Here is a 14,313-nt window from a genome sequence, read left to right as displayed (position 1 = left end):
CCTGGGCTCGGAGTGAATGAGCTCTCACAGAGGCTGAGCTGACCCTTAGTCCAGGTGTTTCATGGCCTCAGGAACATTTCCAGGACCTTCCCCTTTGGCCATCTTGCCATCATTTGTGAACATTTAACCAGAAACCTTTAAGCCGGGAAGAACAGGTTCCATCTTATTCAAGCTAACCGACTCAAGCGTATTCCTTCTTCAACTGCTCTAGGTCTGATGACAGAAATATAGGGGCAGATTGTCTCTACAGCTCTGGTTTATTTGCCAGACTGTTATTTTTATCAATTCTGATTACCATGGTCGGGGAGAGGTGCTTGCGTGGTGTAATTGTTAATACAGAATTCTAATGGGAAAGCATGTGACGGAAGATAGAAAGCTATGTCCTCAAATTATAAGGTGCCAGTATACTCCTTTATTTATTCATTTATTTTTATTCACATTTATGGAATGCTTACTATATGTGTCTACATGGCTGGCCTGGTGCTAGGGAGAGGGATGAAAAGGTGCCTAAAAGGTAGGCAGGTCTGCAAGGAACTTCAGCGACCCAGGAAAGCCAGAGACAATTCCACCTGAGCTGAGAGAGTAGCTGGTGGGGAAGCACAGAGGGGGACGAGTTCTGTCTGCAAAGGGGGATCAGCAAAGGCTTCCCAGAGAAAATGAGCCTTCGGTGAGTTAGATTTCCCAGTCACATACAGTTAAGAATAAAGCCAGGGAAGCAAGGGAAAGATACAGCCAGCTATTAGAATCTTGGAGGAAGGGGGAAGGGGATCCTCTTTCAAACAATTTTAAATCACTTTAGCATTTCTATTGTTTCCTTTTCCAGGTTTACTAGCTTTCACCCCTGCAGACTCCCCATATCTGATTGGAGTCGGCTTTCCCGCCCTACAGAGGTGATAGAGCTTTTCCAACGATGCCTTTCAGCTGCTTTCAGGGACAGGGATGAGTTCTTCTGCCAGAAAACAAACACAGTAGCAGACAGCACCGCGAGACAAAGCAGCATCTATTTACCGAAGGACTGTTAACCATTTCCCCCTCCTGTTCATCCCCCCAGGTCTTGGCGGGAGACGGGTCTGGCACCTGACCACGGGGTGTCCATGACCCCGGTGGTTGCGCCCCATCAGCAATGAAAGGGTTATCCGGCAGCCGCAGCCATCACCACGGAGTCACCTGCGATTCCGCCTGCGACTCGCACCACCACCACCCGGACCGCAAGCCATACCTGCTGAGCCCCGTGGAGCACCACCCGGCCGACCACCCTTACTACACTCAGCGCAACTCCTTCCAGGCCGAGTGCGTGGGCCCCTTCAGCGACCCGCTGGCCAGCAGCACCTTCCCGCGCAGGCACTACAACTCGCAGCAGGAGCTGAAGGACGAGTGCGCCCTCGTGCCCCGCACCCTGGCCACCAAGGCCAATCGCATCCCCCCCAACCTCCTGGACCAGTTTGAGAGGCAGCTGCCGCTCAGCCGGGATGGGTACCACACGCTGCAGTACAAGCGCACGGCCCTGGAGCACCGCAGCGACAGCCCGGGCCGCATCCGCCACCTGGTCCACTCGGTCCAGAAGCTCTTCACCAAGTCGCACTCCTTGGAGGGCCCAGCCAAAGGCAGCGTCAACGGGGGCAAAGCCAGCCCCGACGAGACACAGACCGTGCGGTATGGCAAGCGCAGCAAGAGCAAGGAGAGGCGCCCCGAGCCCAAGGCGCGGCCCAACACCTCCCCCAACACGTCGCCGGGCTGGTGGAGCTCAGACGACAACCTGGACAGCGACATGTGCATCTACCACTCTCCGTCGGGCGTGATGACCATGGGCAGGTGCCCTGACCGCTCGGCCTCGCAGTACTTCATGGAGACCTACAACACCATCAGCGAGCAGGCGGTCAAGGCCTCCCGCAGTAACAACGACGTCAAGTGCTCCACCTGCGCCCACCTGCCCGTCAACCTGGACGCGCCGCTCCTGAAGAAGAGCGCCTGGTCGTCCACGCTGACGGTGAGCCGCGCCCGCGAGGTCTACCAGAAGGCCTCGGTGAACGTGGACCAGGCCATGGTGAAGTCGGAGTCGTGCCAGCAAGAACGTTCCTGCCAGTACCTCCAGGTACCATTGCTGTCGGGTGGTGGATGTGCAGAAATTGTACCTGCTAATTGTGTGGTGTCTTCTCCTGGGTCTAGAACTGGCTCTCCTGGGAATTGTCTGCATGGGGGGAAAAAATTGTTTAACATTTCTGTGGCTAAGTGCTCTTATCAGGAAACAAACCTGCTACCATCTTCATCTAGTTATCTTGAGTTACTAGATATCAAAGTGCTTTGAAAAGCACACCCGCATAAAGGCAAGGAGTTATTCATGTTTTGAGTTCTTTTGTCTGAAGGATCGTGGGATAAGAGAGGAGAGGAAAGGGGAGTCTACACAGAATTTTAAAATAAATCCACCTTTTTACAAAAGTCAACAATGACCTTGGGAATTTTGGAAAGAGTTTAATTATATCTCTCTAGAGTTGTTGTTCATTTTTGTTTTTTTGTCTTATTTTTAGTTGTAAAATTCTGCCTGGAGTTATTAGTTTGGGGAAATTGATCTGTCTTCACCATTGTAATTGTCATACCAATACCAACACTAACCACACTCCTACCTGAGCCCCCACTACCCAGGGCACAGGGAATGGGGGGAATGCCCTGAGCGCTGGGAATGTGGAGCTGGAGCCAGTTTGGGGGCCTGACAAGCACAGCTGCAGAGACCTAGGACCGCAGAGAGGAGGAGGAAAGGGGAAAGCATCCACACAATACAATGCAATTAGTGTCAGCGTGTAAATCCCACACACGTACAGACCCACCACCGGCTGCTCCTCCATTGCCACAACCTCCTCATGCTTTCCTACTGCCCTCCAGTCACTTAAACTAGATTTCACCTGGATAGAAAGAAGAGGGGAAGAGTATTTCTCTTCCCTACCACCTTCCTCTAGTGTTGTCATTTTTCCTACGACACGACCCTTCATAAGAATGACCCTCATATCCTTCCTTGTTACAGTGTCTTTTTTCCTCTTTCTCCTACTATCCCCATCTTTTTTAAATGTTTTTACTGTACTATAATCATTTCCCACTCCAATCTTAAGAAGAAATGCAAGAAAAAAACTCTTCCACTGAGAAGTTTATCGTCTTGCTCTCTTCCTGACAAAACTGGTTCCATTGGACATGCGTCTACAAACCCTGAGAATATTCTAGGCTGGCAGTCAGTGGGCAAGGTCAGTGCCAGAGCCCTTCCCCAGACTTCAGAAGAAGCCACCAACTTGTGGGTAGTTTTCACAAACACTACACAATTACATGGTGTATTGCCTAAATTAGAGCTAAGGAATCATTTAATCCAACCTCTTCATTTAGCATATAAAAAAACTATACTCAAAGAAAGGTAAAGACTTAGTGGTATACTGTTAGTGTATGGCTATGGTAGGACTAGAACCCACGCCTCTTTATTTATGGAAATGACCATTATAGGAATTATATCAGAAAACTTTAGAACTGCCTTAAACACATAAATCTCACCCATCGCTGAGAATAAAATACTTTGGTAAGACTATCTGTCTTGAAGAAAGAATGGATAATGAGATAGAAGCCCTAGAATATGATATTTTGTCTATAAAGTTTCTGTGACTAGCAGCAAAAATAGAATAATTTTTTTAAAAAACTGGACTTTAATAAATAGTGATGAGATTAGATACTCTACATGCATCTGGAGCTAGCCTTTGTTAGTAACAAAATGCTTCCATTGTGTTGCATAATTGCCTATGTTCTTCCTACCTAAAATTATTTTCTCTTTTCTTTTTATACCATTGTGAAGTAAAAAGCTCAAGTAGTGGTGAAAAGTAGAAAGAGAGAAAGAGAGAGAGAGAGAGAGAGAGAGAGAGAGAGAGAGAGAGAGAGAGACTAATATTAATTGAAAACTTACTGTGTACCAAATGCTGTAGCAAACATTTTCATATTAATTCTCATAATAATTTTGAGAGCTAGATATAATAATACTCTGTTTTTACAAGAGAGGAAACCAAAGCTTGGAAATATTAAGTGATTTAAAGATATGTGGCCAGCAAACTATAGAACTGAGATTTAGACTTAGATGTATGTGATGCAAAATAGCTCTTTCCTATATACCAGGCACAACCTTGGAACCAAGGGCATGAAAATGGCGAGCAAGGAGAAAAAAATCTTTGAAGTAAACATATTATTTACGTTCTTTAGTAAAATGAGAATGAAAGCTTGAAGTTTTAAGTATAGGATTTAGCACAGGCATATTAGTGGATCTCCTATCATAAAGATTTGGAAATTCTACTTTCAAATTATTTACCTTATTTTAAGCCAATTTTTAAATGAAATATTTGAGGCTTACAAAAAGGTATAAAAAAAGTAAAATACACTCCACTTATACATCATTCAGCTATAGAAATAAAACATTAATTGCAATGGATCTCATACGTTCCTGCCTCAATCCCACTTCCCTCCTTTCCTCCTCAGAGTAATCACTAACCTGATTTTGATACACAAGGCACCTTTATTTTTAATTCTGATATTATCAAAATATTGAAAACATTTAATACTTTCTGTTCTATACCAGGCAATAATTAACCCTAACCCAAGCTAGTTCAAGCCTTTAAATATAACTGAGAGTAGAGTTATACTTTCTTCAACAAATTTTGACATTTATTGGGCTCCTTATTCTGTACAAGGCTTTCAAACTGAAATATGGTGAAGTAGTGGTTTAGTGAGTAAACTGGAGAACAGTGTGTTCTTCTCAACCATTGTGCTGATGTCGAAGAGTTCCTCTGCAAAGAAGGGAAGGTGCTGGGCATTCGCAAGGGGAGGCAGGAGGATGGGCAGCGCCTGAGAACTGGACGTTCTCTCCAGCTCCTGCCTTGCGTTAGAGGAAAAGGAGAATCTGCTGTCCTGTGCAAGCACCTCTCAGAAAGATGGATGTAGCCGGCTCCTGCCAGCTCCCAGGGGATGATTCCATTTGTAAGCTCATCCTTAGAAGCAAATGTGCGGCATTCAAGAGAGATAGGATTTGTGTGTGTGTGTTTCTAGTTGCATTGTTTTAAATAACACCTCGCACTGAAATTGGATTTCCAATGTGTTCCATTTCCACATCACAGGGTTTAGTGGACAAGGCATCGAGCTTTAAATAAGAGGGTCTGTGTTCTAGTCCCTACTTACCACGAACGAGTGATGTTGATGCTGCTTGGGGCCATTATTTCAGCTCTTCAGGGTCTCCTTCCTCGGCTATAAAGGGAGACACTTGGTCGAAAGGCCTGTGATCTCAGTCTACATCTGTAAACTCCTCAGTTACATATGCAGAGCACTAATTCAAGCAATTTTCCAGAGCCTGGAGCTCTCACTTAATAAATACCTACCAAAAGTGAATGTTCTCCCAATGTTCTCTAATTTGCTCTTTAAAACCGAAAGGTATTTTACAGTCGAAGAAACTGAGATTTAGTAAATTAGGTTGAGTACCTTGCCCAAGGACACACAGCTAGTCCATAGCATCATGGTGGGTCAAAACTGATGTCTGCCTGAAAAAACCTGAATTCTTTCCTTTTACTATGCCCGATCCCAACCCCCTTCCAAATATGAAACAGAGGAAGTAGCATACATCAAATGCTTTTATGTGCTAGAAATCATACAGTATCTCATTTAGTACCTAAAACAACTTTGTAAAGTATTACTGTTTACTCCAGCTTACAGACAACAAAACTGAGGCGCAAAAGATTAAATCATTTGCCCAGGAATGCATAGATAGTAAGTGGAAGAGCGAAGTCTTGATCCCAGATTGGTCTGAGTCTCTAATGTGCTTCAGAAATAGAAATAAATGTGTTGGGGCTTTTGACCTGATACGTGTGCCTGCATGTTTATGAAATGTGATCCATCTTAGACAAGCAACAGAATGACTGAAAGGTTCCTAATTTGATTCAAGAATGAGCAAAGATGAAATTAATAGTCACCAAAAATAGCATCTCAATACTAGCACAGTTCTGATTCTCCCTTTGTCCAATTATCACTTAGAATTAATTTAACATAGGCCGTTGCTGTGATTATATAGAAAATGAGAGGTCTGTAGGTATTTGGCCTCTGTCTGACATTGATTTCAAAATGAAATATTGTAGCTTGAAATCATTGCCAGTTCCAGTTAATACAATCAATTGGTGATAATGTGCTCACTCACAAGCTGTTGGTAGTTTTTTTTAAAAGGACTCCTTTTTCCCCCCAATATTGTTATTTTTAAATGTCAAGAATCAGATGTCTGCTGTGTAGAATTATTGTACCACTGCCAGTGACTGTCTGTATCAGGCTTTGGATCAGGGACATGGATTTGAAGACATTAAAACTGTTTAATTCTCAGTTGAGATGTGGTTGGCTTTTATACATTTGGAATAGAGCATTTATGGCACATCTCAGGGTAAGTGCTAATAGTTAATAAAATAGGAATGGGATGAAAGGAGTAAAAGGAGCTTTTGTTGTGGTTTTGTTTTTGCTTTAAAAAAGCAAGATTCTTGGTTCTGTATATGCGTCTTTATGTAAACGTTATATGTTGAGTGACTGGTATTTAAAGCCATTCAGAAGAGCAAGATTTTAGATTTCCAACTGTTAGCCTAAAAAACAAAATCCCTTCAAATCATGGATTTTGCATTCATTCAGCAGCAGAAACAGGAAAAGAGAAAGAAAGCACTCTCCGGTAGAAGTAGAGAGAGACACAGAGAGAGGGAGAGAGAGAGAGCAAGACAGACCCGAGAAAGAAAGCACTCACAGAGATGAAATTTTAGGAGAGCAACATGATCGACCTCTTTAAGGCTGAGTGGGTTTCTTCAGTTTGTGTGCAAGTTTCAAGAAATGGAAGGACTGACCAGGTTTGGGTACAACTCTTTTATTACTTTGTATTTGGTGATAGTATGTTGCTGGTTTGGGTGGTTTGGGGTGGAGGGGAGAAGGAGGATCGTTTTTGTTATTTTATTTCTACTCTAAAGACTGAAAGAGCTAACAAACTAATGTATGTGCAGATGGTAAGAAAACAGGTTGATACTTCGGACACCCACAAATCTGTGTCCCCACAGGGGCTTTGTAAAACCTTTAATTGACACAGATGATCTAAGGTGCCAGGTGCTATTAGAGGACATTAATGTGGCTAGTGATTGAAATGTGATCAGTCGTTTTCCTTGACAAGAATCCTGAATGCTTACTGTTCTGTTGCAAAATTAAAATTTCTGGATGGTTGAGGGGTTTGGGGGGGGGCAAAGGATGGGGGGCTGCTGGTTAAATAAGACTCCACAAAAGATCACTGAAGTATCATTCATAAAACAGGAACCCAGGATTATTTTTCAATGCAGGTACAACTGTTTGTCAACATTTTGTTCAAGATTATTTTAGTCTTTGCCCAGTGAGGTTTTTCTTTCCCTGGCTGAGGCTTTTCTTCCTCTTGTTTTAGAACAATTTAAATTATACCGAATCAACTAAACTACTTTATGTGAAATGTGTGACAGTGCTGAGCAATTCTGCCAGTGACTTTGGTTACTGCCTTTTTAAAAACCCCATCAACCACAGTAGTTGATGATTTTCTTTGTTGTTGTTGTTGTTGTTTTTGTTATTTAAATTGCTTTAATAATCCAGCAAGGAGTGTCAGAAATTTTAATGTATTTCCTCTTTGTCTTGCACAATCGTCTCCCTATTTGTCACTGATCTCAGTAGAGAGGTCCTTCTTTGTTGATTGGAAAATGAGGCTACTCCTGCCTGATGCTAACTTTGAATGTAGAATCAGTGATCAGGGGCCGAAACCTCACAATTCTCTCTGGGTTCTCTGCAATTCTCACTATCGCCCATATCCAAGTACTGGGGGTGGTGGGGGAGACAACTGGCAAAACACTGTGAAAGCAGGGCTCCAGAAAGACTCAGTGGTGGTAAGAGGAAGACAGAAATGAAATAGAAAGAAAAAAAAAAATAGGGTATCTTTCTTGGAGGTTGTTAAAGAAACTTTGTTATTCTTGGTCTACAATTTCATTATTCTAAAGACATTTTCAATAACACCAAAAGTGCTTGGTTATCTGATTCCACAAAGTCCAATCTACTATTGGAAGCTTTAGCATTGATTAGCACTGAGTAAAAGAGGAACACTAGCCTTAGGTCTCTCAGTAGACAGTGGATTTTATTTCTTTGCTCCCTTAAATCCTTCTAGGGCAGTTTGCTTGGATGAAAATTAAAGATAGTAACCCAAGTAATAATTTACCATTCTGTAGAAAAATATTTATCCATAATCTCTGGTCCATTGAGATCATGGCTTTACACAACTTCACACAAACAGTGATTTGTAAATGGTAGAACTCATTATATTTTGTTTTGTTTGTTTTGTTTGAGGTTTTATAGGAGCCACTAAAAACATATGCAGTGTTACCAAGCTGACTTTGATTTGGTGACTAGATTGTTTGTTTGTTTTTATCATTTTGATTTTTTGTTTAAATGTGACCACCTCTTAGTAGATTCTTGTGCTCATTGAGATGGAATTGAATCAAAAGAAATTTCATTTTTATAGATCTAAACAGTTAAAATTACAAATATGGTTCAAACTATAGCACCTCATTATTAATAGTTAGATTATTTTCTGTCATTTGCTAGGGAAGCTTGGTCTTTTAAAAATGAAAATTGGACTGTTTAAGTAAAATAAGATTACTATTAACAAGCCCATGAAGAGTTATATAATCTCACCTGAAATTTTGAACCTGTAACTTTTCCCACTGGATAGCAATAACATGCATGCGTGACTTCACATCTAGGGCTCATTTACCTGCTTCTCAAGACCATTTTGCCTCACCCCCTGCCTTCTGGCTCCACCTCTAATAACTCCCATTTAGAATACATTATGACACAGGGAAAATTCTTTTTCTTTATTTTTGTAAATGCATATTTAGGTGTTTTTATAAATGCTTAATCTGAAACCACAGTTGGAGGGGGTGCTTTAATTTTTTTCAATGAATCATTTATTCTCCTTCAACCCAGTTCTCTCTATTTGTAGCTCAAAAATAAAGATATAGAGAATGAATGAATCCATTGCTGTTATTCCATTCACAGAGGTAAAGGAGATAATATAGTGTAAGGAGAGACATATCATACAACTCCTTCTGTTACCTTTGACCAATTTCTTATTTCTACTATTTTTTTATTCTTTTTTTTAAAGAACATTCATTAAGAAACAATGACCAAGGAAAGGCCTCTTCTGATTCTCTAATCTTTTAAGTGTGAGAATATATAGAATTATCATTAAACACTGGATAGTTTATTTTTCATTTTCTAAAGTTTGGCAATATGCCCTACCTTGTTTCTATTTCTAAGATAAAGAGACTTTTAATTACATTTGCAAAATAAGTTTTCTAGATAGGTAGATCTTTTCTTTTACGATTAGGTCACTATATTCTATTAGTTATCGTTCCTACTCATTGTTCTTACAGAATTAGGAAACATTTTACAAAATTTAGACTTGTGATATCACAGAACTGTCTATGAAGCAAAATAATGTGGAGTCCAGGGTAGGTGAATATTGTGTGCATGTTGCAACCTATAATTCTATGGTTACAAATGGCAGGTAGTATTTTTAACCTCTAAAATAAAGAAATGAGTATGTTTTTTTCTCTTATTCCCATCAGTCCTTCCTGCACTCCAACGGTTTTATTAAGAGTGAGCCACATGCCAAAGAGAACAAATGGAGATGTGATCTTTAGGCACGGCGGCAGAGCCCCGATACTGGATTTTCAAGACAATGCTCTTCTTGCTGACATCTCCCACTCTCTTGGCAGCCAGTTTTCCTCACCTCTCATGTCACTCTCCTAAGATAAAAATTGTTAACATATCTGTAACCATATTGTCCAAATGTGACATGTAAGGAGAGAATTATTGGGCAATGAGACCTTTACATCAGGGCAACTCTAGAAAATATGTAAGGGAGATGTCAAGGGCTATAGTCTGACCTCTTGGTCATTACTTTCAAAATGAAAAAGTAAGTAAATGCAAAAAACATCTAGCTCTAAAAGTTGGAAATACTATATGAGGCATTATACACTGAGTGGCCAGATTATTATGATCTCTGAACGCATAATAATCAGGCCACTCAGTGTATATCCTATATAATAAAAGGCTAATATGCAAATTGTCCCCTCGACCAGGAGTTCGACCAGCAGGCAGGCCGGCCAACCGCCCATGTCCCCTCCCCCTGGCCAGGCTGGCCGGACCCCACCCATGCATGAATTTATGCACTGGGCCTCTAATGTATATATACTTAGTGGCCAGATTATTATGCATTCATAGATCATAATAATCTGGCGACTCGGTGTATATATATTGGCATCCATATGGGTAAAAATTAGCATAATACCACATTCATCTGCATGTATAGAATCATGTATGTGTGTGGTCACTTGCTTTATCATTGAATATTAAGGCAATGGTTTCTCAATTTTGTGTATGCATGAAAATCAGCTTGAAAGTGTCTATAAAATAAGCCTTTCAGGCATCAAACCAAGAGATTCTGATTCTGTACATCTGGAGTGATTCTGTTACAGAGATAAATCCAAGAACCACACTTTAACCCAATTCTAGGGAACAAACAACTAAATTTATCATTTTACCTACTGAAGGGGGCAGTCCATCCTAACAGATGAAAACATGGGCTTTAATATTGCCACTGACTTCCGACATGACTTTGGGTTCTCTCTACTTAGTATTTCCATTTCTGTATCTGAAAAATGGGTATAATAACACAACCTTTGTATTTGTTTAGGTGTTTAACATTTTTTAACTTTAAATTTTTCTAATAAATAAAAAATCTAGTGTTAAATGTTTTGAGTTTACAAATCCTGAGGTCAACATGCTTCTCTGCTTCTTCATGTGATTCATGTACCTTCCCACTTTTTCTTTTATATTTTGCTGAATCGAATTTCCATTAATCCACAGTCTGAATCCATGGTAAAGTAAAGCCCTCTCCCAGCATTGGATGACAGTAGGTCTTCATCACAGAGTAGATTTTAGGCTTCTTCATCAACGTGCCAACTACACATAAAGCTTTGTCTACAAGTGAAAAGATCATAAAGGGTTGATCTTTTGAAAGCTTAACATCAGTGGGTCAGATTTTCCCATGCCTTGATATTTACTGATGGAACACAATTCTTCTAGCTTCCTCAAGGTTTAGTTTGTTCAAATAAAACCTCCTTTTATTTTCATACCTTAAGTCTGTCAAGACACTGGTGCCTTATTCCAGGAAGCTTTGGTATGTCAACAGGATAATTTAACTAACAGTAACAGCTATGGGGATTGTCTACAAGGGATTCTATCTACTCTTCATTGCTTTCTTTTTGGCTTATCCAGGTTCTCTGAGGAGTGTTTCCACTCTGGCAACTTTCATAGGTGGGAGTTCTTCTGTCATTGCTAGCAGATGACAGAAGCTCCTTGTCCGTCACCCTTCTTCACTCCTGCCCAAAGTCCGTGATTAATCCTCTCCATTCTCTAAAGCCAACTACATCATACTTATAAGGCTGCAGAAATTCAGACAAAGAACATGAACATCGAAGCCAGTTCTCTCTCAGGAGCTCTTTCCTTCACAGGGCCATGGGGAGCTCAGACTTTCTCAGGCAGCCACATATTCCCTATCTCACCTGCTTCCACGTTACCACTAAAACAATAATGTAGTTCATGGGAAGAATGAACTACAATTTAATAAAATGATGACTCCTAATTGTGAAAAGTTGAGCAAATAGTTTGCCATTTTTCTTTATAGAAATGGAAATGACTGAAGATAAAGATCCTCCTGTGGGCACTGTAGGACTCCTGTAAGGTCACCCAGGACCTGCAGCCCACACTTAGAAGGCTAACTGCTAGCGCAGCTTGGATTATGGGCATAGGTCTTGACTGGTGACCCCTCCTGCAGTGAATACCTATAGAGAGAGACACGCTCCCGCAGGACTTTGCCTTTAAGTCCCTTAAAGCCGTGGTCGGCAAACTGCGGCTCGCGAGCCACATGCGGCTCTTTGGCCCCTTGAGTGTGGCTCTTCCACAAAATACCACGGCCTGGGCGAGTCTATTTTGAAGAAGTGGCGTTAGAAGAAGTTTAAGTTTAAAAAATTTGGCTCTTAAAAGAAATTTCAATCGTTGTACTGTTGATATTTGGCTGTGTTGACTAATGAGTTTGCCGACCACTGCCTTAAAGGATCCTAACTACTTGTAATCCTTAGAGAATTTGTCTTTTTTTTTTTTTTCCTTCTCCTCTTAACTAGTAGAAGTTTAGCTGGCTTTTCTGTGACTCAGGAGGTGTCAGTGAAAGTAACTGTCATTTGTTTGCAAATGAACGCTGAGCTTTCTGAAAATGACTCCCATATAAAATCTTTCCCCCATAACACTCCTCCAGCCTTCTAGTTGATTTTAGATAGTTTCCTGTTCTCCCACCTCTTGGAAGTATTCCATGGCACGCTGAGCAGACACTTTTAGTCAAAAAAAAAAAAAAGCCTATAAATAGCTGATTTTCCTACTTGCTGCCTTCCCTCTGAGTCTTTCACAAAGGAGGTGAAACAAATCCACCAGAAACAAGAACTCTGTGAGGGGTGAGTGGCAAGGCTTATGGAAACTCAGATCCATAGGCTGAAAATTGTCGTGTAGGTTTGCCATATTTGACTTATGCAATCATTGAACAGAAAAAGAAACATTTTATTTCATGCTAGATGATCTCAAGAACTAAATAATCAATCAAAAATATCTCATATGAGCTTTCATACTACTTTAAAAATATATATTTTTACTTTCATGCTGTTTTTTTAAATCCCCAAACCAACTATATTTATTAGCTTTTATTGGTAAATCTAGATAACCAAGTCCTATAGCTATTTCATGACAGGAAATTTGAAATTTCTAAGATATTGTCCTTGCTTATAGAGAGCTTATACTATCTAGCCCAGCTTCTCTTTGTCTCCTATGTGATGCCCCCGCCCCAAACCCTTCCACCCTCACCCCGCCACTATTGTCAACACTACCAAATCTCGCACAATGATATTATGAAACAACCTGGAAGACTGCCCATACTAAGCAAGACCTTACTATCACCCCTCATTGACCTTACTGAAATCAACCCTAGAAATCAGACATGTGAGGTTGATTATACTCACACCTAGTTCCACCTTCCCATGTCCTATACCCTTCTGAGCAAAAGAGAATTGTGCTTAGCAGCACTTCCCTTTTTTCCTTTCTTCCTTTTCTTTTTTCTTCCCCTTACTTTTTAGGAAGCTATTTTATAATATAATTTGGAATAGGAAACCATCAGTTTACAGATGAGGAAACTGAGGCCTGGAGAAATTAACTGGCATTCTCATGGCTTCTCTGTTGTAGAGGGTCATGCATAAGCAGGGACAGTAAGAAGTCTTCCTCTTATTCAATCTGTTAGCGTTCCTCAATCGTGTAGCACAAAACATTCATTTATCTTAACTACTAGAGGCTTGGTACACAAATTCGTGCATGGGTGGGGTTCCTCGGCCTGGCTGGCAATCGAGTCCTATGGAGAGCCCACTGCCTGGGGGAGGGACCCTGGGAGTTTGGCCAGCCAACCCCGCCCCCAATCAGGGTGGAGGGGCTTGATTGGGGGAGGAGGGAAGATGGGCCACGGGAGGTTGGGAGGGGCCAATAGGGGCCCGGATTGGGCCATTTGGCTTCCACAGTGCCTGTCATAGCGACCCATCATTCTGGTCTTTCTGGTCGTTGTGCCGTTTGGTTGCTGGGCTTTTATATATATAGATATACTCAAGAAATTCTGCCTCCTGCCCCACCCCCTGCTTTTTTTACTTTAGGCTTTGGGACTAATTTGGTTGGGGCTTAGTCTATTCTGTAGTTTCTGGAGAGGGCATCTCATTGTGCCTTTCTTCTTTATGCACTCCCAGTGAACATGCACAGTCAATATAAGCAGTTATTGACAAGAACTTCAAAGATCAGTTAGCTCAGTGCATTTTACACTTTTAACCAGGGGTCCTCAAACTTTTTAAACAGGGGGCCAATTCACTGTCCCTCAAACCGTTGGAGGGCCGGACTATAGTTTAAAAAAAACTATGAACAAATTCCTATGCACACTGCACATATCTTATTTTGAAGTAAAAAAAACAAAACGGCAAAAACACCCGCATGTGGCCCACGGGCCGTAGTTTGAGGACGCCTGCTTTTAACCTTGGAATTTCTTGTTTGTATAAAAGAATTTAAAACAGAGCTACTCCTAATGAAGCAATTAGAGGAAAAAAAGGAGGATTCAAATCCAAATCCTCTCCCCGCATCTAC

General features: G+C 41.2%; 1 protein-coding gene across 16 annotated transcripts in view; it reads left to right on the top strand.

The window, feature by feature from the left end:
* Positions 1-1,108: 1,108 nt before the first annotated feature.
* Positions 1,109-14,313, top strand: part of DLGAP1 (DLG associated protein 1) — a gene marked incomplete at both ends in the record, with an annotated part of 241,746 nt that continues 228,541 nt past the window's right edge. For 5 of the 16 annotated variants that reach the window (XM_079785217.1, XM_079785225.1, XM_079785224.1 and 2 more), the window contains one exon: positions 6,338-6,430. In XM_079785217.1, coding sequence (XP_079641343.1) covers positions 6,338-6,430 — 93 coding nt within the window. Of the gene's footprint in view, positions 2,093-6,337; positions 6,431-6,803; positions 6,885-14,313 lie in introns of those variants that run through there. The other 11 variants (XM_079785211.1, XM_079785227.1, XM_079785223.1 and 8 more) reach the window with 5 other exon arrangements.

Source organism: Cnephaeus nilssonii, assembly GCF_951640355.1.
Source record: "Cnephaeus nilssonii genome assembly, chromosome: 11".
NCBI classification, from domain to species: domain Eukaryota; kingdom Metazoa; phylum Chordata; class Mammalia; order Chiroptera; family Vespertilionidae; genus Cnephaeus; species Cnephaeus nilssonii.
The sequence above is the reverse complement of the archived record's forward strand: the minus strand, read 5'-3'. Positions and strand labels throughout refer to the sequence as shown.